General features: G+C 40.9%; 1 protein-coding gene across 2 annotated transcripts in view; it reads left to right on the top strand.

The window, feature by feature from the left end:
• The first annotated feature begins 19,787 nt into the window (after positions 1-19,787).
• Positions 19,788-26,267, top strand: part of CEP97 (centrosomal protein 97) — a 57,643-nt gene continuing 51,163 nt past the window's right edge. For both annotated transcript variants that reach the window (XM_060198445.1, XM_060198444.1), the window contains exon 1: positions 19,788-19,898. In XM_060198445.1, coding sequence (XP_060054428.1) covers positions 19,856-19,898 — 43 coding nt within the window. In that variant the 5' untranslated portion in view covers positions 19,788-19,855. The remainder of the gene's footprint in view (positions 19,899-26,267) is intronic.

Raw genomic sequence — 26,267 nt, 5'->3', positions numbered from 1 at the left:
TTTTTTTTTTACATGCATAACATTCCCCAGATTCCCATTTAGCAATACAACCCCCACTATTTCATTCATCATTTTTCATGGACCTGTATTCTCCCCACCCACCCACCCCAGAGTCTTTTACTTTGGTGTAATACTCCAATTCCATTTCAGGTTCGACTTGTGTTTTCTTTTCTAATCTTGTTTTTCAACTTCGGCCTGAGAGTGAGATCATCCCATATTCATCCTTCAGTTTCTGACTTATTTCACTCAACATGATTTTTTCAAGGTCCATCCAAGATCGGCTGAAAACAGTGAAGTCACCATTTTTTACAGCTGAGTAGTATTCCATTGTGTATATATACCACAACTTGCTCAGCCACTCATCTGTTGTTGGACACCTGGGTTGATTCCAGGTTTTGGCTATTACAAATTGTGCTGCCAAGAACATATGTGTACACAGATCTTTTTGGATGGATGTGTTGGGTTCCTTAGGATATATCCCCAGGAGAGGAATTGCAGGGTCATAGGGTAGGTCCATTTCTAGCCTTCGGAGAGTTCTCCAGACTGTTCTCCACAGAGGTTGGACCAACTGACATTCCCACCAGCAGTGCAGGAGGGTTCCTTTGACCCCACACCCTCTCCAGCATTTGCTGCTGTTACCTTTTCTGATGTATGACATTCTCACAGGAGTGAAGTGATATTTCATTGTTGTCTTGATTTGCATTTCTCTGACAATCAGAGACTTGGAGCATTTTTTCATGTGTTTCTCAGCCTTTTGGATCTCTTCTGTGGTGAATATTCTGTCCAACTCCTCCCCCCATTTTTGGATGGGGTTATTTGTTGTCTTGTTGTTGAGTCTGGCAAGCTCTTTATATATGTTGGTTATTAAACTCTTGTCTGATGTATGGCATGTAAAGATCTTCTCCCATTCTGTGAGGGGTCTCTTGGTTTGGGTAGTGGTTTCTTTTGCTGTGAAGAAGCTTTTTAATTTGATGTAGTCCCATAGGTTTATACTTTCCTTAGTCTTCCTTCTAATTGGATTCGTTTCATTGAAAATGTCTTTCAAATTTATGCGGAAAAAAGTTCTGCCAATATTTTCCTCTAAGTATTTGATAGTTTCTGGTCTAACATCCAAGCCCTTGATCCACTTGGAATTTACCTTTGTATTTGGTGAAATACAGTGATTCAGTTTCATTCTTCTGCATGTTTCAACCCATTGTTTCCAACACCATTTGTTGAAGAGACTCTGCTTTCCCCATGTAATAGTCTGGGCCCCTTTGTCAAAGATTAGATGTCCATAGGTGTGGGGCCTCATTTCTGGGCTCTCAATTCTATTCCACTGGTCAGTGTGTCTGTTCATGTTCCAGTACCAAGCAGTTTTGATGACAATGGCCCTATAATACAGTTTGAGATCTGGGAGTGTGATGCCTCCGGTTCTGTTCTTTTTTCTCAAGATTGTTTTGGCAATTCTAGGTCTTTTCTGGTTCCAGATAAACAGCTGTAGCATTTTTTCTATTCTCCTAAAAAATGTGCTTGGGATCTTGATGGGGATAGCATTAATCTGTAGATGGCTCTGGGTAATATATTCATTTTGATGATGTTAATTCTTCCAACCCATGAACATGGAATATCTTTCTACTTCTTTGTGTCTTTTTCAATTTCTTTGAGTAGTGACTCATAATTTTCAGTATACAAGTCTTTCACTTCTCTGGTTAGGTTTACTCCTAGATATTTTATTGTTTTTCTTGCTATAGAAAAAGGAGCTGATTTCTGGATTTCAATTTCTTCTACTTAGTGTTTGCATAGAGGAATGCCACTGACTTTTGAATGTTAATTTTATAGCCTGACACATTACTGTATTGCCTGATGATTTCCAAAAGCTTCTTGCTGGATTCCTTAGGTTTTTCCATGTATACTATCATGTCATCTGCAAATAGGGAGAGTTTGACTTTTTCTCTTCCAATCTGTATCCCTTTAATTCCTTGCTCCTGTCTGATTGCTATGGCAAGAACTTCCAACACTATGTTGAATAGTAATGGTGATAATGGGAAGCCCTGTCTAGTACCTGATCTGAGTGGAAATGCTTCCAGTTTTTCACCATTGAGTATGATGTTGGCTGTAGGTTTGCTATATATAGACTCCACTATCTTCAGGAATTTTCCATCTATTCCCATTTTTTGTAGTGTTTTGATCATAAAGGGATGTTGTATTTTGTCAAAGGCTTTCTCTTCATCTATCGATATGACCATGTGGTTTTTTGTCTTGCTTTTGTGGATGTGGTGGATCACATTGATTGATTTACGTATATTAAACCAACCTTGCATGCCTGGGATAAACCCCACTTGGTCATGATGAACAATCTTTTTGATATACTGCTGTATCTGGTTGGCTAGAATTTTGTTCAATATTTTCGCATCTATGTTCATCAGAGATATTGGTCTGTAGTTTTCTTTTTTGTTGTGTCCCTGTCTGCTTTTGGTATCAGGGTGATGTTGGCTTCATAGAAGCTGGCAGGGAGTATTCCAGTGTCTTCAATCTTCTGGAAGACTTTTAAAAGTAGAGGTATTAGTTCTTCTTTGAAAGTTTTGTAGAATTCATTTGTAAAACCATCTGGTCCAGGACTTTTATTTTGGGGAAGATTTTTGATAACTGTTTCAATTTCATTAGCTGTGATGGGCCTGTTCATGTTATCCACTTCCTCTTTACTTAGTTTTGGAAGTTGGTAGGTATCTAGGAAATCATTCATTTCTTCCAGGTTCTCTAGCTTGGTGGCATATAGTTGTTCATAGAAGTCTCGCATGATATGTTGAATTTCTGCAGTGTCTGTTGTGATTTCTCCTCTTTCATTTACTATCCGATTTATTTGGGTCTTCTCCCTTTTTTGTTTTGTGAGTTTGGCTAAAGGCTTGTCGATTTGTTTACTCTTTTGAAGAACCAACATTTACTTTCATTGATCTTTTGTATGGTTTTCCTATTCTCAATGTTATTTATTTCTGCCCTAACTTTAGTGATTTCTGTCCTTCTGGTTGCTTTAAGATTCCTTTGTTGTTCTTCTTCTAGGTCTTTGAGATGTGCAATCAGGCTGTTTATTTGTGCCTTTTCTTGTTTCCTAATGTGTGCTTGTATAGCTATGAACTTCCTTCTTAGGACTGCTTTAGCTGTGTCCCAAATATTTTGATAGCTTGTGTCTTCATTTTCATTGAACTCTCGAAACATTTTGATTTCTTCCTTGATTTCCTCTTTGACCCAGAAGTTGTTAAGAAGTGTACTGTTGAGCTTCCACATTTTCGCACTATTACTAATCTTTTGTTGATTGTTAAGTGTTAGTTTAATTCCTCTGTGGTCTGAGAAGATGCTTGGGATGATTTCAGTGCTCTTGAATTGGCTGATGCTGTCTTTGTGGCCTAACATATGGTCTATCCTTGAGAATGATCCATGTGGATTTGAGTAAAATTTGTATTCCAGTTTCTTGGCATGAATGACTCTGAAAATGTCCAATAGTTCTAGTTTATCTATCTCTTCATTTAGCTCCCTTATGTCTTTACTGATTTTCTTCCTGGATGATCTGTTAAGTTGAGATAGTGGGGTGTTGAAGTCCCCTACTATGATTGTGCTACTGTTAATATATTGCTGTAGCTCTTTCAGTAGAAGTTTGATGTATTTAGATGGCTTCTCATTGGGTGCATAGATATTAATAATTGTTAAGACCTCTTGATTGACTGATCCTCTGAGCATTAAGTAGTGTCCATTCCTATCTTTTTTATTCTTATCTATTTTCAAGTCTATCATGTCAGATATGAGAATAGCTGTTCCTGCCCTTTTTGTGGGCCATTGGCTTGTATGATAGTGATAGTTTTCCATCCTTTCACTTTAAGTCTGTGTTTGTCTTGTTGAGTTAGGTGAGTTTCCTGTAGACAACATATTGTTGGGTTGTGTTTTCTGATCCATCTTCCTACTCTGTGTCTTTTAATAGGTGAATTCAGGCCATTAACATTTATTGATATCAAAGATTGAAGATATTTTAACGCCATTCTTGTAGAGTTTTAGAGTGTTTTGATATATGTCCTATTTGTGGTGGTCTGGTTGTTTATAGGAGACCTTTCAGAACTTCTTTCAGGGCAGGCTTGGTGATGGTTGCTTCCTTCAACTGTTGCTTGTCTGAGAAGGTTTTGATGCTTCCATCTAGTCTGAATGACAGTCTAGCAGTATATAGTATTCTTGGCTGAAAGCCTTTCTCATTGAGCACTTGATAGATATCTTGCCAATCTCTTCTGGACTGTAGTGTTTGTATGGAGAAGTCTGCTGCTAATCTTATGGGTTTTCCTTTGTAGGTGACTCTGTTTTTCTCTTGCAGCCTTGAGGATCCTTTCTTTATCCTTATTCCTTTCCATTCTAAGTATGATATGTCTTGGTGTCTTTAGATCTGGGTTAATTCTGTTTGGGACTCTCTGGGCTTCTTGAATCTTTATGTCTTTGGTGTTGTCTAGACTAGAGAAATTTTCAGCTATTATCGCCTGGAGAATGCTTTCTTCCTCTCCTTCTCTTTCTTCCTCTGGTAAGCCAATAATGCGTATATTGTTTCTTTTGAAGTCATCCCATAGGACTCTGTTGTTGTTTTCAGCATCTCTTAATCTCTTTTTGAGATCTCTTACTTCTTTTTTAGTTGTCTCTAATTCATCCTCAATCTTGCTAATTCTGTCTTCAGCCTCATAGATTCTATTCTCTCTGCCCTCTACTGCTTTCTGGAGTTCATCTATTTTGTTGCCCTGCTCTGATACTGTTTTATCTTGTTCAGCTAGTTGCATTCTTAGCTCAGCGATTTCAGCTTTCAGCTCTCTAATAACCATGAGATTATTAGAATTTTCTTCCATATTCTCATTTGTTGTTCCTGCATTTCTGATTACAATTTTTTCAAATTCTTTACTCACTCCTGTTATTATTTCCTTAGCTAATGTTTGGATGTTGAACTCGTTCTTTTGTGCTTCACCTTCTGGTGGACTTTTAGCTGGACTCTTGTCCTGGTTCGAGTCTCCAGTATTTTTTCTTGTTGTTTTAACCATTTTATATATTATGTTATGAGTTCCCTTTATCAGTACTTTTCAAATTATTGATCACTATTGCCTGCATTGACTTGTGTCTAAGTAAGTTAATTAAAGGGTTTACCTTGGTGGAAGTTAACAGTTTTTTCAATCCCTGAGTTGAAGCTCAGTGGTTTAAAAGCCTCTTTGTTTTTCTTCCCTGTAGGCTATGGGAGCCTGAGGGCTTTTAAACTATCAATAGGCTTCTTAGCTTAATCACTGACTCCTGACCAAGAGATAAAGCAGGTTGTGGCAGAGATAATCCAGTGGTTATGTAAAGAGACTTTCACAGCCCCTCAGCTATGCCACCAAGGTATAGGTCTTCTCCTGAGTTTCCCGGTTAGATCTCTGTCCCCTGGTGTCCCTCCCCAGAAATAACCCTGGTGACAAAATAAATAAATTAAATTAAAAAACAGAAAATCATTTTAAAAAGAAAAGAAATGTTTATTTAAAAAAATATCAACAAGGGCTGTTTGTTAGTGGCACACCTGATTGAGCCCACACATTACCATCACCCAGATTGAAGACCTCTGTCCCCACATGCAGGGGGACACTTCATGAGTGGTGAAGCAATACTGCAGGCGTCTCTCTGTCTCTCTCCTTCTCTATCTGTCCCCAATTTCTATTTTTCCCCTTTTGTTGCCCTTGTTTATATAATAGTTGTTATTATTGTTGTTGGCCAGGTCAGAGAGAAATGGAGAGAGGAGGGGAAGACAGAGAGGGGGAGAAAAAGAGATACCAACATACCTGCTTCATTGCTTGTGAAGTGACGCCCCTGCAGGTGGGGAGCCGGGGCTGGAACAGGATCCTTGAGCATGTCTTTGTGCTTTGTGCCACTGCACTTAACCTGCTGCGCTACCGCCCGTCCCCATCCCCCCAATTTATATATGTACTATCTAATAAAGAAGAAAATTAAAAAATATATTCAATAATATATATATATTTATATATATTCATTAAAAAAGAATAAATATGGTAGGCTGGAGGAATGGCACAATCTGTTAGACCATAGAACTCGCATGCCTGAAGGCCCAGTGACCATAGGTTCAGTCTCAGGCACAATTGTATGCCAGAGTTGAATTGTGCTTTGGTCTTTCTCTCTCTCTCTCTTTCCTTCTTCCTTCTTTCCTTTCTCTCTCTCTTTTTTTGCCTCTAGGGTTATTGCTGGATCTTGGTGCCTGCACTACAAATCCACTGCTCCTGGAGCCTATTTTTTTTCCCTTTTGTTGCCTTTGCTGTTTATCGTTGTTATTATTGCTGTCATTATTTTTGGATAGGACAGAGAGAAATCAAGAAAGGAGGAGAAGACAGAGGGAGAGAAAGACAGACACCTGGGAGTCTGGCGGTAGCATAGCAAGTTAAGCGCAGGTGGTGCAAAGCGCAAGGACCCGCTTAAGGATCCCGGCTCCAGCCTCTGGCTCCCCACCTACAGGGGCGTTGCTTCACAAGTGGTGAAACAGGTCTTCAGGTGTGTGTCTTTCTCTCCCCCTCTGTTTTCCCATCCTCTCTGTTTCTCTGTTCTATCCAACAACGATGACAACAATAAAACAACAAGGGCAAGGAAAGGGAACAAACCGGTTCGACCCCCGGCTCCCCACCTGTAGGGGAGTAACTTCACAGTTGGTGAAGCAGGTCTGCAGGTGTCTATTTTTCTCTGCCCCTCTCTGTCTTCCCCTACTCTCTCCATTTCTCTCTGTCTTATCCAACAATGAGGACAACAATGATAACTACAAGAGTAAAACAAGGGCAACAAAAGGAGATAAATAAAGAAAAGATTAGAAAGGAAGGAAGAAAGAAAACTGCAGACTTGCTTCACCACTTGTGAAGCAACTCCCCTACATGTGGTCCCCTGTGCTTTGGTCTTTCTGTCTCACTGTCCTTCTTGCTTTCATAATAAATAAACACTTTTTTTTTTTAACCAGAGTACTGTTCAGCTTTGGCTTATGGTGGTGTGAGGGATTGAACCTGGGACTCCGGAGCCTCAGGCATGAGAGTCTGTTTGCATAACCATTATGCTATCTACCGTCTGCCCCCTTTTTTTTTTTTTTTACCAGAACATTGCTCAGCTCTGGCCATGATGGTACAGGGGATTGAATCTGGAACTTTGGAGCCTCAGGCATGAGAGTCTCTTTATATAAACATGCTTATCTTATCCCTGCCCAACAAACACATTTTCTTTTGCCTCCAGGGTTATTGCTGGGGCTCAGTGCCTGCACTATGAATCCACTGCTCCTGGAGGCTATTTTTCCCCTTGTTTTATAGTTGTTGTTATTGCTGTCTCTGTTGTTGGATAGGACAGAGAGAAATCGAGAGAGGAGGTGGAGAGGGTGAAAGATAGATACGTGCAGACCTGCTTCACGCTTGTGAAGCGACCCCCAACCTTGGAAAGCTCAGGGTGGGGCTCAAACTGGGATCCTCTTTTTATTTTTTTAATTATCTTCATTTATTTATTGGATAGAAACAGCCAGAAATTGAGAGGGAAGAGGGTGATAGAGAAAGAGACAGAGAGACACCTGCAGCCCTGTCTCACCACTCGTGAAGCTTTCCCCCTGCAGGTGGGGACTGGGGGCTTGAATCTGGGTCCTTGTGCACTGTAACATGTGCACTCGACCAGGTGTGCCACCATCCTCCCTGGAACCGGGATCCTTAAGCCAGTCCGGCCCCCTCAAAAAACACATTTTAAAAATTTTTATTTATTTTGGGAGTTGGGTGGTAGCGCAGTAGGTTAAGCACACGTGGCGCAAAGCGCAAGGACCGGCTTAAGGATCCTGGTTGAGCCCGGGGCTCCCCACCTGCAAGGGAGTCACTTCACAAGGGGTGAAGCAAGTATGCAGGTGTCTATCTATCTCCCTCTCTCTGTCTTCCCCTCCTCTCTCCACTTCTCTCTGTCCTATTCAACAACAACGACATCAATAACAACAACAACAACAATAATCACTACAACAATGAAACAACAAGGGCAACAAAAGGAAATAAATAAATATTAAAAAAAACTTTAAAGGGCGGGGGAGACAGCATAATGGTTATGCAAATAGACTCTCATGCCTGAGGCTCCTAAGTCCCAGGTTCAATCCCCCCCCCATCATAAGCTAGAGCTGAGCAGTGTTCTGGTGTGTGTGTGTGTGTTCATCTCTCTCAAAAATAAAATTAATAAAAAATTTAAAAAAACTTTAAAATTTATTTATTTTAATGAGAAAGAGTAGATACAGAGGGGAAGATACCATGAGAGAGGAAGAGACCAGAACACTGCTCAGTTCTGGCTTATGGTGGTGCTGGGGATTGAACCTGGGACCTCAGAGCCTCAGGCTTGAAAGACTTTTTGCATAACCTTTATGCTATCTCCCCAGCCCAGCAAACACATTTTTAAAAGAAAATTATTAATCATAAGCCCTCTTGTGGGCCTCTACAGGACCTTGCCCTCAATGTAGAACAGCCATGTCGGAAACCATCCCACTCTCTGAAGGAGGCTGGGCCAACCTACTCTGCTACTCACAGAAAATTGGTCCTGAGTTGAACACAGCCTAGAATGTTCCCAACTGTGATCATGAACTACAAGCTCAGACTGACAGGGACGCAGAGGTTAAACAGGCTCTTGTGTCTTCTATGCTCCTAGGTCAGATCATTGGGGTTTACAGTTTATGGTATTTAGCTACTTTTCTCATATCTGGGAGTTACTCACTTCCATGATCCAGCTTTCTAGGCCTCTTCTCAACTCTGACACCATCTTCTCAGACAATACTTTCAGCCCACCTGCATGTTAGCTATCAGGCTCAGGCAAAATTTACTGAAGTCATGGGCCCTTGGAATATACCTTGTTGGTATGCTTCTAAATGCTGCTTCTAAGACCCCTTCTGTTTCATTGGTTTAATCCCCCCTGCTTAACACTGTATTCTATTTATAACCACTGTTAACTAAGCACCACCCTGCCTCCAGAGCATTGGTTTAATCCTCATTGTTTTGCACGCTTTTTCCTTCTCCCCACCCCCTATCCTACGTACATGCTCTTCGGACCTGACTCTTCTGCCTCAGGATCTATAAGGACAGGATTGTGATTAGAGATAGCTTAGATTGCGCTGTATTCCACATGAATAAAGACTGAACTGCGTACCACTCAGCCATGAGTCCCTGGTCATCTCTCTCTCCCGCCCTCGAAGCTAGCCCAACAATACCTAAAATAAGACTTCATAGCTTCTTCCCACCTGAAGATCCCTAATTAAACTGCTCTATTCTTACTTTTGGGTTCCTATTTATTAAACAATTTTTCCTGCTTTGTATCTTACTACCTTTCAGCCACCAAGTTGCAGATGTTACCATGATGCCAACCTGATTTCCCTGGGCAGACGACCTCACCAATGTGCCCTGGAACTTCACCTCTCTAGAGTCCTATCTCACTAGGAAAAAAAAAAAGAAAGATGTTGGTATGCATGAGACCCCTTCTGTTTCATTTGGTTTAAATCCCCCCTGCTTAACACTATTCTATTTACATAACCACTTCATTCTATTTATATAACCGCTGTTAACAAGCACCTCCCTCCAGGGCATTGGTTCAATCCCCACTGTTTCATGATATGTTTTTGCTCCACCCCCCCTCCTTGTCACACTCTGATTGTCACCAGTCACTTTTCTCTCCACCCTCTCTATGTCACACCCTGTTTCCACCCTACTTGTCAAGTATATATAAAGACAGCATTATGAGTTTTAGAGTACTTTACCTTTAGTTTAGCTCAGCTCAGCTTAGATTGTGCTGCGTCCTGCATGAATAAAGAGATACTGCCTACAGCTCAACTATGAGTCCCTGGTCGTCTGTTACCTGCCCGTGAAGCCAGCCCGGCGAAAACAACCTAACCCGTCGAAAACGACAGAAAGAAAGAAAGAAAGAAAGAAAGAAAGAAAGAAGAAACTGGCTGGGAGTATGGCTTGGTCTGCCAACGTTCATATTCAGTGGAGAAGCTATTACAGAAGTCAGACCTTCCATCTTCTGCACCCCAAAAGGAATTTTGGTCTATGCTCCCAGAGGGATAAAGAATAGGGAAGCTCAAGGGCAACAAATGGGGAAATAAACAAATAAATAAATATTTAAAAAATAGGGAAGCTTCCACCAGCTGGGGCCCTAATCGGGGAGTCCTGAGTTTCCCAAACAGACTTGATGGGCCTAGAACTCAAATAAATTCCTCTCTCTATTGTTACTGGTCACTTCTATCAGGAACAACAAAATAGACCCCTTTGTGGGCCCCCATAGGACCTTGCCCTCAACCTGGATCAACAATGCTAGAGAATGTTCCATCCTCTGAAGGCAGGATGGACAACATACTCTATGCTACACCTGAGGAAGATGGGCCGATACTGGGGCAGCATGGAATGTTCCTACTCATGACCACAGAATGTGAGCTCAGATTTAGAGGTTATACAGGCTCCTAAGCTAATTATGGGTCCCAGATCACATCAGATTGATGGGTTTTACAGTAATATTTATACCCCTTTCCCATATTAGGGAGCTACACTCTTCCCTGATCCAGCTTTCTGGTCCGTTTCCCAGCCATGACATCATCTCCCCAGACAATAATTAGGATTCACCTGCATATCAGATTTCAGCCTCAAGTAAAAAAAAGAAAGAAAAAAAAAAAAACACTAGTATAGCTACAGACCCTTTGAAATATAACTGAAATAAGCCTACAAGCTATCTACAAAATGGAGGACCTCCCAACACTTCATCTGCACTATTCCAGCATTTAGGTCCATGATTGTCCAACAATTTGTTTGGCTTTGTATGTTAACTCTCTTTTCAGCCACCAGGTTCCAGATGCTAGCAGGATGCGACCAGACTTCCCTGGACAGACAACCCCACCAGTGTGCATTGGAGCTCCACTTCCCAAGAGCCCTTCCCCACTAGGGAAAGAGAGAGGCAGGCTGGGAGTATGGATCGACCTGTCAACGCCCATGTTCAGCGGGGAAGCAATTACAGAAGCCAGACCTTCAACCTTCTGCATCCCACAATGATCTTGGGTCCATACTCCCAGAGGGTTAAAGAATAGGAAAGCTATCAGTGGAGGGGATAGTATACAGAGGTATGGTGGTGGGAACTGTGCGAAGCTATACCTCTCTTATCCTATGGTTTTGTCAATGTTTCCTTTATATATATATATATATATATATATATATATATATATATATATACATATATAAGAATAGGGAAGCTTCCAATGGAAGAGATAGGAAGTGGAACTCTGGTGGTGTGAACTGTGTGGAATTTTACCTCTGTTATCTTACAATCTTGTGATCATTATCAAATCACTAATTAAAAGGAGAAAATGATGAGTTTCTGAACATTTAATAAAATTCCTTCAAGTTTTCAGTATACTTTGCTGGTGATTTAAGTTTTTATTTATTAATGAAAGAGAGAAGATATAAAGAAAAACAGCGCATAGCTCTAGCCCAAGTAATGCTGGAGATCAAACTCATGCTTCTCAGTCCAACCCTTTAGCCATTACACATCTCTTGGATTCCTCGTGATTTTTCATAATAAAATTTTGGGAAGTAAATGGTGCCATCTTCTGGAAGAAACTGGTATTACTGGTTTGTTTAAAAAAGGTAAGAGGAGGCTATCTACCCTTATTGAGGGGGTTTGGGGTGAAGTAGGTCTGCAGGTGTCTTTCTCTCTCCCTCTCTGTCTTTCCCTCCTGTCTCCATTTCTCTCTGTCCTATTGTGAGAAAATGAAATCCCCCAAATTTAGACTAGTCCATTAAAGTAGAGAAAGTGTCTTAGAAACTAGGTAAGGTGAAATACACTAATGTACTAATTGTTTCAGCTCCGCACCAGGCAGATACAAATGTTTATCTTGAAACTGCATACCCTATAACCCCTGCTTCCTCAGCTATATGTTAACTTGTCCATTTGACTTCTGTAAAGACTGCTTGCTTCCTCCCTAGAAGACAAGAATGCAATGTTCTCCTTGCGACTTTTACCCCAAAGATAAATTAGCAAGGACATGCAGACCCCTCCAATCATGCAGACACCCCCTCCACTTTTCCTTTTAAAGGAAGGTGAATTTCAAGCCTGTGGATCTCACAGCAACGTGACCAGACTGGTCCCGACCTGGGATCCCTCAGCTGAGGTTTGTCTTTGTCTTTTGGTGTTGTCTCTGTGAGTATGTGGACTGGCCTTATTTTCACTCTTTTAAACTTAAGAATAAATTCCTTACACTTCACTTATATACTAGAGTCGTGTCAGTTTGTGTGGGTTCGGATCAGAAGTGCTCTTACACTATATAACAACGATGACATCAATAACAACAATTATAACTACAACAACAATGAAAAACAACAAGGGCAACAAAAGGGGAAATATATATATATAAAGATTTTATTTATTGTGCTCTAGGATGTGGTGCAGTGGATAAAGTATTGGATTCTCAACCATGAGGTCCCAAGTTCGATCCCTGGCAGCACATGTGCCAGAGTGATGTCTGGTTCTTTCTCTCCTTCTATCTCTCTCATGAATAAATAAATAAGTTAAAAAAGAAGATTTTATTGATTTGTTAATGAGAAAGATAAAATCCCCCACACTACCATAAACCAGAGCTGAGCAGAGCTCATTTATCTTTTTTATTATATAAATATCTAATCCATATCCTCAGTTTTACCTCTTAGACTAAAAAACCTAAAGTATGTAGTCTCTTGTTCTTTACAGGAGTCCCCTGACCTCTGTTCTAAAAGTATAATCTGGGAGACTGGAAGACGGGTCAGTCTGTAACTTACAAATTTTATCAGGTGCAATGAGTCAGGTTCAAGCACCTACTACATGGGAACCTGGGATTTTGGAGCCTCAGATCTGAGAATCTCTTTGCATAATCATTATGCTATCCACCCCAGCCTTGTCTTTTAAAAAATATTTACTTGGTGGGAGTTGGGTGGTAGCACAGAAGAAGCCCAACGTCCGGCATAAGAATCCCTGTTCAAGGCTCAGCTCCCCACCTTCAGGGGAGTCCCTTCACAGGTGGTGAAGCAGGTCTGCAGATGTCTATCTTTCTCTCCCAGTCTCTATCTTCCCCTCCTCCATTTCTCTCTGTCCTATCTAACAATGATGATAACAACAGTAATAACTACAAAAACAATAAAAAAGGGCAACACGAAGTTGAAAAACAAGATTAGAAAAGAAAACACAAGTTGAACCTGAAATGAAATTGGAGTATTACACCAAAGTAAAAGACTCTGGGGTGGGTGGGTGGGTGGGGAGAATACAGGTCCATGAAAGATGATGAATGACATAGTGGGGGTTGTATTGTTAAATGGGAATCTGGGGAATGTTATGCATGTACAAACTATTGTATTTACTGTTGAATGTAAAACATTAATTCCCCAATAAAGAAATAAATTATTAAAAAAAAAAAAAGGTATTGCGTTGCCTCACACCATGAATTTGCTTCCTGAGTCATCTCCTTCGCATAGCCAGGCTGGCTCCGGTGGCGTGGCATTCTCTCAAACCCAGAGAGTATGTGCCCGGGAAGAGGCACCCCCATGCTAGCCCAGCAAACAACATCAATAACAACAATAATAACTACAACAATAAAACAACAAGGGCAACAAAAGGGAATACATAAATATTTTTAAAATAAGTAAATAAAAAAAAAGGGCAACAAAAGGGAAAATAAATTAAAAAATTGTTTAAAAAATATTTATTTGGGAGTTGGGTGGTAGCACAGCGAGTTAAGTGCACGTGGCGCAAAGCCCAAGGACCGGTGTAAGAATCCTGGTTCAAGCCCCCAGCTCCCCACCTGTAGGGGAGTCACTTCACAGGCGGTGAAGCAGGTCTACAGGTGTCTTTCTCTCTCCCTCTCTGTCTTCCCTTTCTCTCTGTCCTATCCAACAACAACGACATCAATAACAACAATAATAACCACAATAATAACCACCTGGTTGAGCACACATGTTACAGTGCACAAGTACCCAGTTATAGTGCACAAGGACCCAGGTTCAAGCCCCTGTTCTCCACCTATAAGAGGAAAGTTTCACAAGTGGTGAAGCAGGGCTGTAGGTGTCTCTCTGTCTTTTCCCCTCTCTATATCTCCTTCCTATGGATTTCTGGCTGTCTCTACCAAATAAAGATAATAAAAAAATTTTTTTAAAGCTTAGCACATTAAAAAAACAAAATGATAAAAAAGAAAGTTGTGGTATATATACACAATACTACTTCTCAGCTATTAAGAATGATGAATTCACCTTCTTCATCTCATCTTGAATGGAGCTTGAAGGAATCATGTTAAGTGAGATAAGCCAGGATGAGAAGGATGAATATGGGATGATCTCACCTGTAGGCAGAAGTTGAGAAATCAGAACAGAAGGAGAAACACAAAGTAGAACTTGAACTGGATTTTGGTGTATAGCACCAAAGTAAAGGACTTTGGAGGTGGTGGGCTTTCAGGTCCTGGTGCATGAGGGTGGAAGATCTAGGCTGGGGTGGGGAGTGTTTTGCAGAAAAATGAGAAATATAACACATAACCAACAACTCTATTTACTGTTTACTGTAAACCATTAATCCCCCAATAATTCTTTATTTTATTAAGTATGCTTTATTTTTCTTTTGAATCAAGTAGTAATTACCAATTATAGTTTTTTTTATATATTTATTTATTCCCTTTTGTTGCCCTTGTTGTTTTATTGTTGTAGTTATTGTTGTTACTGATGTCGTCATTGTTGGATAGAACAGAGTGAAATGAAGAGAGGAGGGAAAGACAGAGGGGGGGAGAGAAAGATAGACACCTGCAGACCTGCTTCACCACCTGTGAAGCAACCCCCCCGCAGGTGGGGAGCTGGGGACTGTAACCGGGATCCTTACACCGGTCCTTGCACTTTGCGCCACCTGCGCTTAACCCGCTGCGCTACCACCCAGCTCTTTATAGCTTTGTTTATACCTTCCAAGTGCAAGCACCATTAACATCACCTTATCAATAATCAAGTAATGATTCAAATTAAGGTCCCAGTGGTTATTGTCCACATCCAGGTGAGCCAGGAACTCTTTTTTTTTTTTGTTTGCATTAGCTTTTAGTTCTTGGTTATACCTCCAAATACGATATAGAGCTGAGAAGCTCCGGCTGCCCCAACAAAGAAGTTAACAGCAAACAGACTCCAATTTTTTGGAATAATTACAAGTGAGTATCTTGACCAAATTAATGCTGTAGCCATCAAAACAGCAGACTGAGCTGTGCTGAGTTTTTCTGCAGGTCTTGCCTTGTCAGCCAATCCAGCACCTACCAACCTCCATTTCATAATGGGGGCCCAGAAAAAAAACTGTTCTGGGATCTGCCAGGTGGTTGTAGAGTGGCCTCAGTTTTTCTGGCAGCATTAGTTCCACTCGGTCGAGGAGCCAGCGATATGTGGCCGGCAGCCGCCATATCGCCAACTAGACTGCGAGATCCTTGTCCAACCTAGTACTAAGGGCGTGTATTCGCGGCCAGAGTCACTCTCGTCGCGGCCCTTCCCACGCTCACTGCCCCGCAGGCTGAGCTGGGAGGCGGGGAACAGCAGACACTGCAGGGACGCGCGGCCCCGCCCCGGGCGCGCCTCCTGCCTTCAATTTTTTTTTTTTAATTGATTGCAGTGTGCTTCTGTTAATCTTTATCTGCAATGTCTATTCACAGAAACAATTACTGTTTAACACTGATGCTAAATGAAGAGCATATATATATATATATATATATATATATATATATATATATTTATTTATTTATTTATTTAATTGTTTGTTTTGTTTTGTTTTTTAACTAGACACTGCTCAGCTCTGGCTTATGGGAATTGAACCTGTGACTTTGGGGCTTTATTTATTTATTGCCTCCAGGGTTATTGCTGGGGCTCGGTGCCTGCACCGCGAATCCACTGCTCCTGGAGGCTATTTTTTTCCCTTTTGCTGCCCTGGTTGTTTTATCGTTGTGGTTATTATTATTGTTGTTGTTATTGATGTCGCTGTTGGATAGGAGAAAGGAATCGAGAAAGGATAGGAAGAGAGAGAGAGGCAGAGAAAGATAAGACACTTGCATACCTGCTTCACCGCTTGTGAAGAGACGCCCCTGCAGGTGGGGAGCCGGGGGCTTTGCGCCGTGTTCACTTTAACTCGCGGGGCTACTGCCTGACCCCTATTAATTTGTTTTTACAATAGATACAGCAGGAAATAAAGCAATACAGAGGGAGGGAGAGACACATGCAGCCTGCTCCACTGCTTGTGAAGCTTCCTGTCTTCATATGGTGGCCAGGAGCTCGAACCCTGGTCATCTCACATGGTAACATACATTTTAATGGTCAAGTTCTGGCCTGGCTGCAATTTATTTATTTATTTATTTATTTATTTATTTATATTTATTTATTCCCTTTTGTTGCCTTTTCTTTTTTTATTGTTGTTGTTATTGATATTGTCATTGTTGGATAGGACAGAGAGAAATGGAGAGAGGAGGGGAAGACAGAGAGGGGGAGAGAAAGACACCTGCAGACCTACTTCACTGCCTGTGAAGCGACTCCCCTACAGGTAGGGAGCTGGGGGCTGGAACTGGGATCCTTATGCCGGACCTTGCACTTTGTGCCACATTTAACCTGCTGAGCTACTGCCCAACTCCAATTTATTTTTAAAAGGTTTTATTCATTTTATTCTTTATTGGATAGAGACAGGTTTCTTCTCTTGTTTTCATTACAATTTGATTGTAAGTGGGTTTTGGTGTGGGTCTCTGAATTTATCCTAATCAGAGCTTGTCAAGTTTTTTCTTTCTTTTTTTTTTTTTTAAGTTTTTTCATGTGTAGATTCATGTCTTATTCTTTTTCCTCCATTCTCACCAGTGTTATTGCTAAGGTTGCATACCTGCATGATCATGAATTTAACACTCCTGGTAGACTCTTTTAAAAGTTTATTTTATTGATCACATTTACATATGAGGGAGTTCGATTTGTCTGTCTTCTTTCTCTATGCACCTCCCTCATCAATTTCTCTGTCCCATCAAATAAAATACATAAAGTTTAACATTTTAAATTAAAAAAGTATCTCCTTTGTCTTGCTAAGACAACTGCACTACTTACAAACATTGCGCCTGTTTCCTGTCTACCTAGTCTCTTTGTGCTGTCTAAATTTGTACATAATACTCTGTGAAACTGCTCTGTGGAAGCTTACTATCTATGATAACAACGGCTTCCTTCCTGCCACCATTCTACTTTGCAGCTCATCCTTGTTAAGTGAGCAGTTTAACCTTTCTAAACACAAGGCTGATGCTGTCAATGTCACACTCAAAAGCACCAGATGGAAACTGATGCGACTAACAGTGGGAAAGAGGGTGAGGATAGATTATGATGACCTTAAAAACTGATTTTTCAAGAGAAAGGTTTTTGAAAGGGAGATTGACAGGCTAAACATGGTTTTATTTGGATCATGCCAGCAGAAGTGGGCCAGTGACAAGGGGGGGTTAAATCAGGGCCATTAGCTGTTGCGGACATCAGGTATTTGGTCTGTTAGAAAGGAAGGACTTTAAAAAAAAAATTTATTTCCCATTTTGTTGCCCTTGTTTATTTTTATTTTTTATTTTTAAAATTTTTTATATTTATTTATTTTCCCTTTTGTTGTCCTTGTTTTTTATTGTTCTTGTAGTTATTACTGCTATTGTTGTCGATGTTGGATAGGACAGAGAGAAATGGAGAGAGGAGGGGAAGACAGAGAGGAAGAGAGAAAGATAGACACCTGCAGACCTGCTTCACCGCCTGTGAAGTGACTCCCCTGCAGGTGGGGAGCCAGGGGCTTGAACTGTTGCCCTTGTTGTTTATTGTTGTTGTAGTTATTATTGTTATTGATATCATTGTTGTTAGATAGGACAGAGAGAAATGGAGAGAGGAGAAGAAGACAGAGAGGGGGAGAGAAAGTCACCTGTAGACCTGCTTCACTGCCTGTGAAGTGACTCCCATGCAGGTGGGGAGCCGGGGGCTCGAACTGGAATCCTTAAGCCAGTCCTTGAGCTTCGAGCCACGTTTGCTTAACCCACTGGGCTACCACCCAGCCCCAAGGAAGGACTTTCTTGTGGGCCTAGGCCTGCTAAAAATTGCTTCCTATTGAAAAGTTCATAGTGAATCTTAGTAGAATACATACACATGGGGCTGATGGTGTTGCACTCGGTTGAGCCCAGATGTTACAATGTGCAAGGATCCCTGGTCTCCACCTGAAGGGGGAAAGCTTCCAGAGTGGTGAAGCAGGGCTGCAGGTGTCTCACTGTCTCTCTCCTCTATCACTCCTGCCCTCTAGATTTCTGGCTGTCTCTATCCAATTAACAAATAAAGATAATTAAAAAAAAGAATATGGGTCAGGTGGTGGTGCACCTGGTTGAGTGCACGTATTACAATGCACAAGGACCCGGGTTCGAGCCCTCAGTCTTTGCCTCTAGGGGGGAAAGCTTTGCCTCTAGGGTGAAGCAGTGCTGCAGGTCTCTCTGTCTCTCTCCCTCTCTATCACTCCCTTCCCTCTTGATTTCTGGCTGTCTCTATCAAAATAAAAAAGAATACACACATACTTTTCAGGGTTTAATATATATACACAAGATGAGTCAATTTAGTTCAAGTGTAGCAGTTTAATTTTAATATAAAAACTGTATGTAAGGTACAAAAGAGTGTAGTGATATATATATGGAGAGGTGGTGGTGAATCTGGTTAAAAGCACATATTATTATGCACAAGGAACCAAGTTCAAGACCCTGCTTCATGAGTGGTGAAGCAGGGCTGCAGGTGTCTCTCTTCCCCTAATTCTCCCTTCCTCTCAGTTTCTCTCTGTTCTATCAAATAAGATAAATAAATAAATTAAAAATATTATTTATGGGAGTCGGATGGTAGCACAGCGGTTGAGCGCACATGGCGCAAAGTGCAAGGGCCGGCTTAAGGATCCCTGTTCGAGCCCCCGGCTCCCCACCTGCAGGGGAGTCGCTTCACAGGCGGTGAAGCAGGTCTGCAGGTGTCTATCTTTCTCTCCCCTTCTCTGTCTTCCCCTCCTCTCTCCATTTCTCTCTGTCCTACCCAACAATAACGACATCAATAACAACAAATAATAACCACAACAACGACGTAAAAAGAGCAGAAAATGTATTCAATTTAGGAAAAGACAAAAAAAAATGAGGAGATGGGCTTTTCTCAAAAGTAGGAAAAAGCACCCCATATGGAGGAAAAAAAAACATCTAGTTACAAGACAGTACACGCGGGGAAAGGAAGGGCAGACCGGAAGTGGGTCTGTAGTACAAGCCATTCATTGGTACTGTTGAAATATTGAACATTTCCAAGAAAGATGACAGAAGACCTAGTGGGGGTTGTATTGTTATATGGAAAACTGGGAAATGTTATGCATGTACAAACTATTGTATTTACTATCGAATGTAAAACATTAATTCCCCAATAAAGAAATTAAAAAATATATATTGAACATTCGTAACTTCACTAGAGGTGTCAAAAGAAGGGACAGTTGTCACAGACACTTCTGGCAATGAGTTCTTAAGTTTGGCTTTCATTAAGTAGATACCTTTAATCATCCCAACGGCAAAAATATGTCCAACGTCGTCCTCTCCTAAAAAAGAGCGTGAAAAGATCATTGAACAATACCGTTTGCTGATCTGTCAACTTGACCAGGGTTTCTGAGGCTCAGATCCTGAGCCGGGTTTTGCTTTAGGCGTAGGCAGCCAATAGAGTCTTCGGGGTGCCATGCATCCTGGGAGATGTAGTTTCCGCCTCCGTCCTCCGGACTACAAGCTCCTTAGAGCCGCTGGAGGACGGTTGCTTGGTACTATTAGCAAGCGGGAAGTATGGCGGTGGCTCGCGCCGACACTACTTTGCCTCCCAGAGAAGGTAAGGGGGTCCTTACCTTGAGTCCCAAGATTTATTCCATGGAACTGAATTAAGTAGTTCTTTGGTGGAGTGAAGAAGCCTAGGTTTGGGAGGCTGGGGAAGTGCAGTTTTGGACTAGTTCTTTTGGATACGAGGTTGTGGGCGTCTCGGAGGCGCACTGCATTCTGGGCCTTGTAGTCTCCGCATTCTGCTTGGCTCTTGGGCGTCTAGGCCAGTGCCGAGCACGGGACTACATCTCCCAGGGATCTTCGCGCGTTGGGGACCCCTGTCTCCCGCGCTCGGGAGGCTGTTAGTGGGTATCAGAATGAATCGACCTTTCTTGTATGTTTATTTTGAGTTCTAAGTCCTCAAGTGAAAAGAAAAACACAGCATTTGCCGCTTTCGCTCCATGTGCCTTTTTTTTAACTCCTTGATTCTTGGTACCTCTTTCAAATCTCTACTCAAATACTGCTCCCTAGACTGACATTGAACCCTTTCTCGAAGTGTCCGGTGGCGGTGATATAATCGGGGCTGATTCAGAGTCAGCTCTTGTCCTCTTCTGCAGGTGGGGTCCTGGGATCGGATTTGGTCGCATCGCAGGTAGAGCAGGTGGAGGTGCTCGAGTGGCCGGGAGCCGCTGAGCGTGGAGCCGACCTCCTTTGTTTTGGTTACAGATCCCAGACTCTGCCTTCTATCAAGGTCGAAGGCAGAGACCAGGGTGGAGGATTGTCTCCATCTCGAATCAAGGACCCACTGGGGACTGTTAACAAGGAGTATTGGGAGTGGGGGGTGGTGATAAAGGCGTTTCTAAGGGAATCAATCTCTCAACCTTTTGGAATTTTGAGCAAACGTTGCACATTTTTTCTAGGACAGTACAGAGCTGTCATTAAATTTAAGAACTCTTGACCTCTCAAATTCTAGAAACCATCAGATAATAGAAAAACATTGACACACTTCAGGAGAGCCATCTCGCAAAATTAATTCCAGCAGTAATCTTAATCTTGCTATAAATTTGAAATTGGCAGTTTCTCTGGCTCCGCCTCCCTCTGTCTGTTTCTCTTAAACTCCACCTCACTCTAAGGCAATCTACTGAGAATAACAGCAGATGACAATCATTGAGTGCATATTTATGGTCCAGAGCGTGTTATTAGTATTTTTGTGCATTAATCTATTCCCCACCACCCGCAGAACATTATAAGACAGGTATTTTTTATTTTTTTAAATATTTATTCTTTTTTGTTGCCCTTGTTTTACTGTTGTAATTATTGATGTCGTCGTTGTTGGATAGGACAGAGAGAAATGGAGAGCTGAGGGGAAGACAGAGGGGGAGAAAAAGATAGACACCTGCAGACCTGCTTCACTGCCTGTGAAGTGACCCCCCTGCAGGTGGGGAGCCTGGGGCTTGAATCGGGATCTTTCCGCAGGTCCTTGCGCTTTGCGCCATGTGCGTTTAACCTGCTGCACTACCGGACTCCCCCTTTTCTTTTCTTTTTTTAAATTTATTACTTTATTGGGGAATTAATGTTTTACATTCAACAGTAAATACAATAGTTTATACATGCATAACATTCCCCTGTTTCCCATTTAACAATACAACCCCCTCTATGTCATTTATCATCCTTCATGGACCTGTATTCTCCCCACCCACCCACCAGAGTCTTTTACTTTGGTGCAATAAGCCAATTCCATTTCAGGTTCTACTTGTGTTTTCTTTTCTGATCTTGTTTTTCAACTTCGGCCTGAGAGTGAGATCATCCCATATTCATCCTTCTGTTTCTGACTTATTTCACTCAACATGATTCTTTCAAGGTCCATCCAAGATCGGCTGAAAATGGTGAAGTCACCATTTTTTTACAGCTGAGTAGTATTCCATTGTGTATATATACCACAACTTGCTCAGCCACTCATCTGTTGTTGGACACCTGGGTTGCTTCCAGGTTTTGGCTATTACAAATTGTGCTGCCAAGAACATATGTGTACACAGGTCTTTTTGGATGGATGTGTTGGGTTCCTTAGGATATATCCCCAGGAGAGGAATTGCAGGATCATAGGGTAGGTCCATTTCTAGTCTTCTGAGAGTTCTCCAGACTGTTCTCCACAGAGGTTGGACCAATTGACATTCCCACCAGCAGTGCAGGAGGGTTCCTTTGACCCCACACCCTCTCCAACATTTGCTGCTGTTACCTTTTTTTAAATATATTTATTTTATTTATTTATTCCCTTTTGTTGCCCTGCTGTTACCTTTTCTGATGTATGACATTCTCACAGGAGTGAAGTGATACCTCATTGTTGTCTTGATTTGCATTTCTCTGACAATCAGAGACTTGGAGCATTTTTTCATGTGTTTCTTGGCCTTTTGGATCTCTTCTGTGGTGAATATTCTGTCCATGTCCTCCCCCCATTTTTGGTTGGGGTTATTTGTTGTCTTGTTGTTGAGTCTGGCAAGCTCTTTATATATGTTGGTTATTAAACTCTTGTGTGATGTATGGCATGTAAAGATCTTCTCCCATTCTGTGAGGGGTCTCTTGGTTTGGGTAGTGGTTTCTTTTGCTGTGAAGAAGCTTTTTAGTTTGATGTAGTCCCATAGGTTTATACTTGCCTTAGTCTTCTTTGTAATTGGATTCCTTTCATTGAAAATGTCTTTAAAATTTATGCGGAAAAGAGTTCTGCCAATATTTTCCTCTAAGTATTTGATAGTTTGTGGTCTAACATCCAAGTCCTTGATCCACTTGGAATTTACTTTTGTATTTGGTGAAATACAGTGATTCAGTTTCATTCTTCTGCATGTTTCAACCCATTGTTTCCAACACCATTTGTTGAAGAGACTTTGCTTTCCCCATGTAATAGTCTGGGCCCTTTTGTCAAAGATTAGATGTCCATAGGTGTGGGGCCTCATTTCTGGGCTCTCAGTTCTATTCCACTGGTCAGTGTGTCTATTCATGCTCCAGTACCAAGCAGTTTTGATGACAATGGCCCTTAATACAGTTTGAGATCTGGGAGTGTGATGCCTCCGGTTCTGTTCTTTTTTCTCAAGATTGTTTTGGCAATTCTAGGTCTTTTCTGGCTCCAGATAAACATTTGTAGCATTTTTTCTATTCTCCTAAAAAATGTGCTTGGGATCTTGATGGGGATAGCATTAAATTTGTAGATGGCTCTGGGTACTATATTCATTTTGATGATGTTAATTCTTCCAACCCATGAACATGGAATATCTTTCCACTTCTTTGTGTCTTTTTCAATTTCTTTGAGTAGTGACTCATAATTTTCAGTATACACGTCTTTCACTTCTCTGGTTAGGTTTACTCCTAGATATTTTATTGTTTTTGTTGCTATAGTAAAAGGAATTGATTTCTGGATTTCAATTTCTTCTAACTTAGTGTTTGCAGAGAGGAATGCCACTGATTTTTGAATGTCAATTTTATAGCCTGACACCTTACTGTATTGCCTGATGATTTCCAAAAGCTTCTTGCTGGATTCCTTAGGTTTTTCCATGTATACTATCATGTCATCTGCAAATAAGGAGAGTTTGACTTCTTCACTTCCAATCTGTATCCCTTTAATTCCTTGCTCCTGCCTGATTGCTATGGCAAGAACTTCCAACACTATGTTGAATAGTAATGGTGATAGTGGGAAGACCTGTCTAGTACCTGATCTGAGTGGAAATGCTTCCAGTTTTTCACCATTGAGTATGATGTTGGCTGTAGGTTTGCTATATATAGACTCCACTATCTTGAGGAATTTTCCATCTATTCCCATTTTTTGTAGTGTTTTGATCATAAAGGGATGTTGTATTTTGTCAAAGGCTTTCTCTGCATCTGTTGATATGACCATGTGGTTTTTGGTCTTGCTTTTGTGGATGCGGTGGATCACATTGATTGATTTACATATATTAAACCAACCTTGCATGCCTGGGATAAACCCCACTTGGTCATGATGAACAATCTTTTTGATATACTGCTGTATCCGGTTGGCTAGAATTTTGTTCAGTATTTTCATCTATGTTCATCAGAGATATTGGTCTGTAGTTTTCTTTTTTGGTTGTTTTTTGGTTCTTTTTTGTCTGCTTTTGGTATCAGGGTGATGTTGGCTTCATAGAAGCTGGCAGGGAGTATTCCAGTGTCTTCAATCTTCTGGAAGACTTTTAAAAGTAGAGGTATTAGTTCTTCTTTGAAGGTTTTGTAGAATTCATTTGTAAAACCATCTGGTCCAGGACTTTTATTTTTGGGGAGATTTTTGATAACTGTTTCAATTTCATTAGCTGTGATGGGCCTGTTCATGTTATCTACTTCCTCTTTACCAGTTTTGGAAGTTGGTAGGTATCTAGGAAATCATCCATTTCTTTCATGTTCTTTACCTTGGTGGCATAAAGTTGTTCATAGAAGCCTCGCATGATATGTTGCATTTCTGCGGTGTCTGTTGTGATATCTCCTCTTTCCTTTAGTATCCGATTTATTTGGGTCTTCTCCCTTTTTTGTTTTGTGAGTCTGGCTAAAGGTTTGTCGATTTTGTTTACTCTTTCGAAGAACCAACATTTACTTTCATTGACCTTTTGTATGGTTTTCTTATTCTCAATGTTATTTATTTCTGCCCTAACTTTAGTGATTTCTGTCCTTCTGGTTGCTTTAGGGTTCCTTTGTTGTTCTTCTTCTAGGTCTTTAAGATATGCAATCAGGCTGTTTATTTGTCCTTTTTCTTGTTTCCTAATGTGTGCTTGTATAGCTATGAACTTCCCTCTTAGGACTGCTTTAGCTGTGTCCCAAATATTTTGATAGCTTGTGTCTTCATTTTCATTGAACTCTCGAAACATTTTGATTTCTTCCTTGATTTCCTCTTTGACCCAGAAGTTGTTAAGAAGTGTACTGTTGAGCTTCCACATTTTGGCACTATTACTAATCTTTTGTTGATTGTTAAGTGTAAGTTTAATTCCACTGTGGTCTGAGAAGATGCTTGGGATGATTTCAATGCTCTTGAATTGGCTGATGCTGTCTTTGTGGCCTAACATATGGTCTATCCTTGAGAATGACCCATGTGGATTTGAGTAAAATGTGTATTCCAGTTTCTTGGGATGAATGACTCTGAAAATGTCCAATAGTTCTAGTTTATCTATCTCTTCATTTAGCTCCCTTATGTCTTTATTGATTTTCTTCCTGGATGATTTGTCAAGTTGAGAGAGTGGGGTGTTGAAATCCCCTACTATGATTATGTTACTGTTAATATATTGCTGTAGCTCTTTCAGTAGAAGTTTGATGTATTTAGATGGCTTCTCATTGGGTGCATAGATGTTAATAATTGTTAAGTGCTCTTGATTGACTGATCCTCTGAGCATTAAGTAGTGTCCATTCCTATCTTTTTTAATCTTATCTATTTTCAATTCTATCATGTCAGATATGAGAATAGCTGTTTCTGCCCTTTTTTGTGGGCCATTGGTTTGAATGATAGTTTTCCATCCTTTCTCTTTAAGTCTGTGTTTGTCTTGTTGCGTTAGGTGAGTTTCCTGTAGACAACATATTGTTGGGTTGTGTTTTCTGATCCATCTTCCTACTCTGTGTCTTTTAATAGGTGAATTCAGGCCATTGACATTTATTGATATCAGAGATTGAAGATATTTTAACGCCATTCTTGTAGAGTTTTAGAGTGTTTTGATATGTGTCCTATTTGTGGTGGTCTGGTTGTTTATAGGAGACCTTTCAGAACTTCTTTCAGGGCAGGCTTGGTGATGGTTGCTTCCTTCAACTGTTGCTTGTCTGAGAAGGTTTTGATGCTTCCATCTAGTCTGAATGACAGTCTAGCAGGATATAGTATTCTTGACTGAAAGCCTTTCTCATTGAGCACTCGATAGATATCTTGCCATTCTTTTCTGGCCTGTAGTGTTTGTATGGAGAAGTCTGCTGCTAATCTTATAGGTTTTCCTTTGTAGGTGACTCTTTGTTTTTCTCTTGCAGCCTTCAGGATCCTTTCTTTATCCTTATTCCTTTCCATTCTAAGTATGATATGTCTTGGTGTCTTTAGGTCTGGGTTAATTCTGTTTGGGACCCTCTGGGCTTCTTGAATCTTTATGTCTTTTATGTTGTCTAGACTAGAGAAGTTTTCAGCTATATATAGCCTGGAAAATGCTTTCTTCTTCACCTTCTCTTTCTTCCTCTGGTATGCCAATAATGCATATATTGTTTCTTTTGAAGTCATCCCATAGGACTCTGTTGTTGTTTTCAGCATCTCTTAATCTCTTTTTGAGATCTCTTACTTCTTTTTTAGTTGTCTCTAATTCATCCTCAATCTTGCTAATTCTGTTTTCAGCCTTATAGATTCTATTCTCTCTGCCCTCTACTGTTTTCTGGAGTTCATCTATTTTGTTGCCCTGCTCTGATACTGTTTTATCTTGTTCAGCTAGTT

The sequence above is a fragment of the Erinaceus europaeus genome, chromosome 9 (assembly GCF_950295315.1).
Source record: "Erinaceus europaeus chromosome 9, mEriEur2.1, whole genome shotgun sequence".
Classification (NCBI taxonomy): Eukaryota; Metazoa; Chordata; class Mammalia; order Eulipotyphla; family Erinaceidae; genus Erinaceus; species Erinaceus europaeus.
This window is presented reverse-complemented; position numbering and strand designations above follow the sequence as displayed.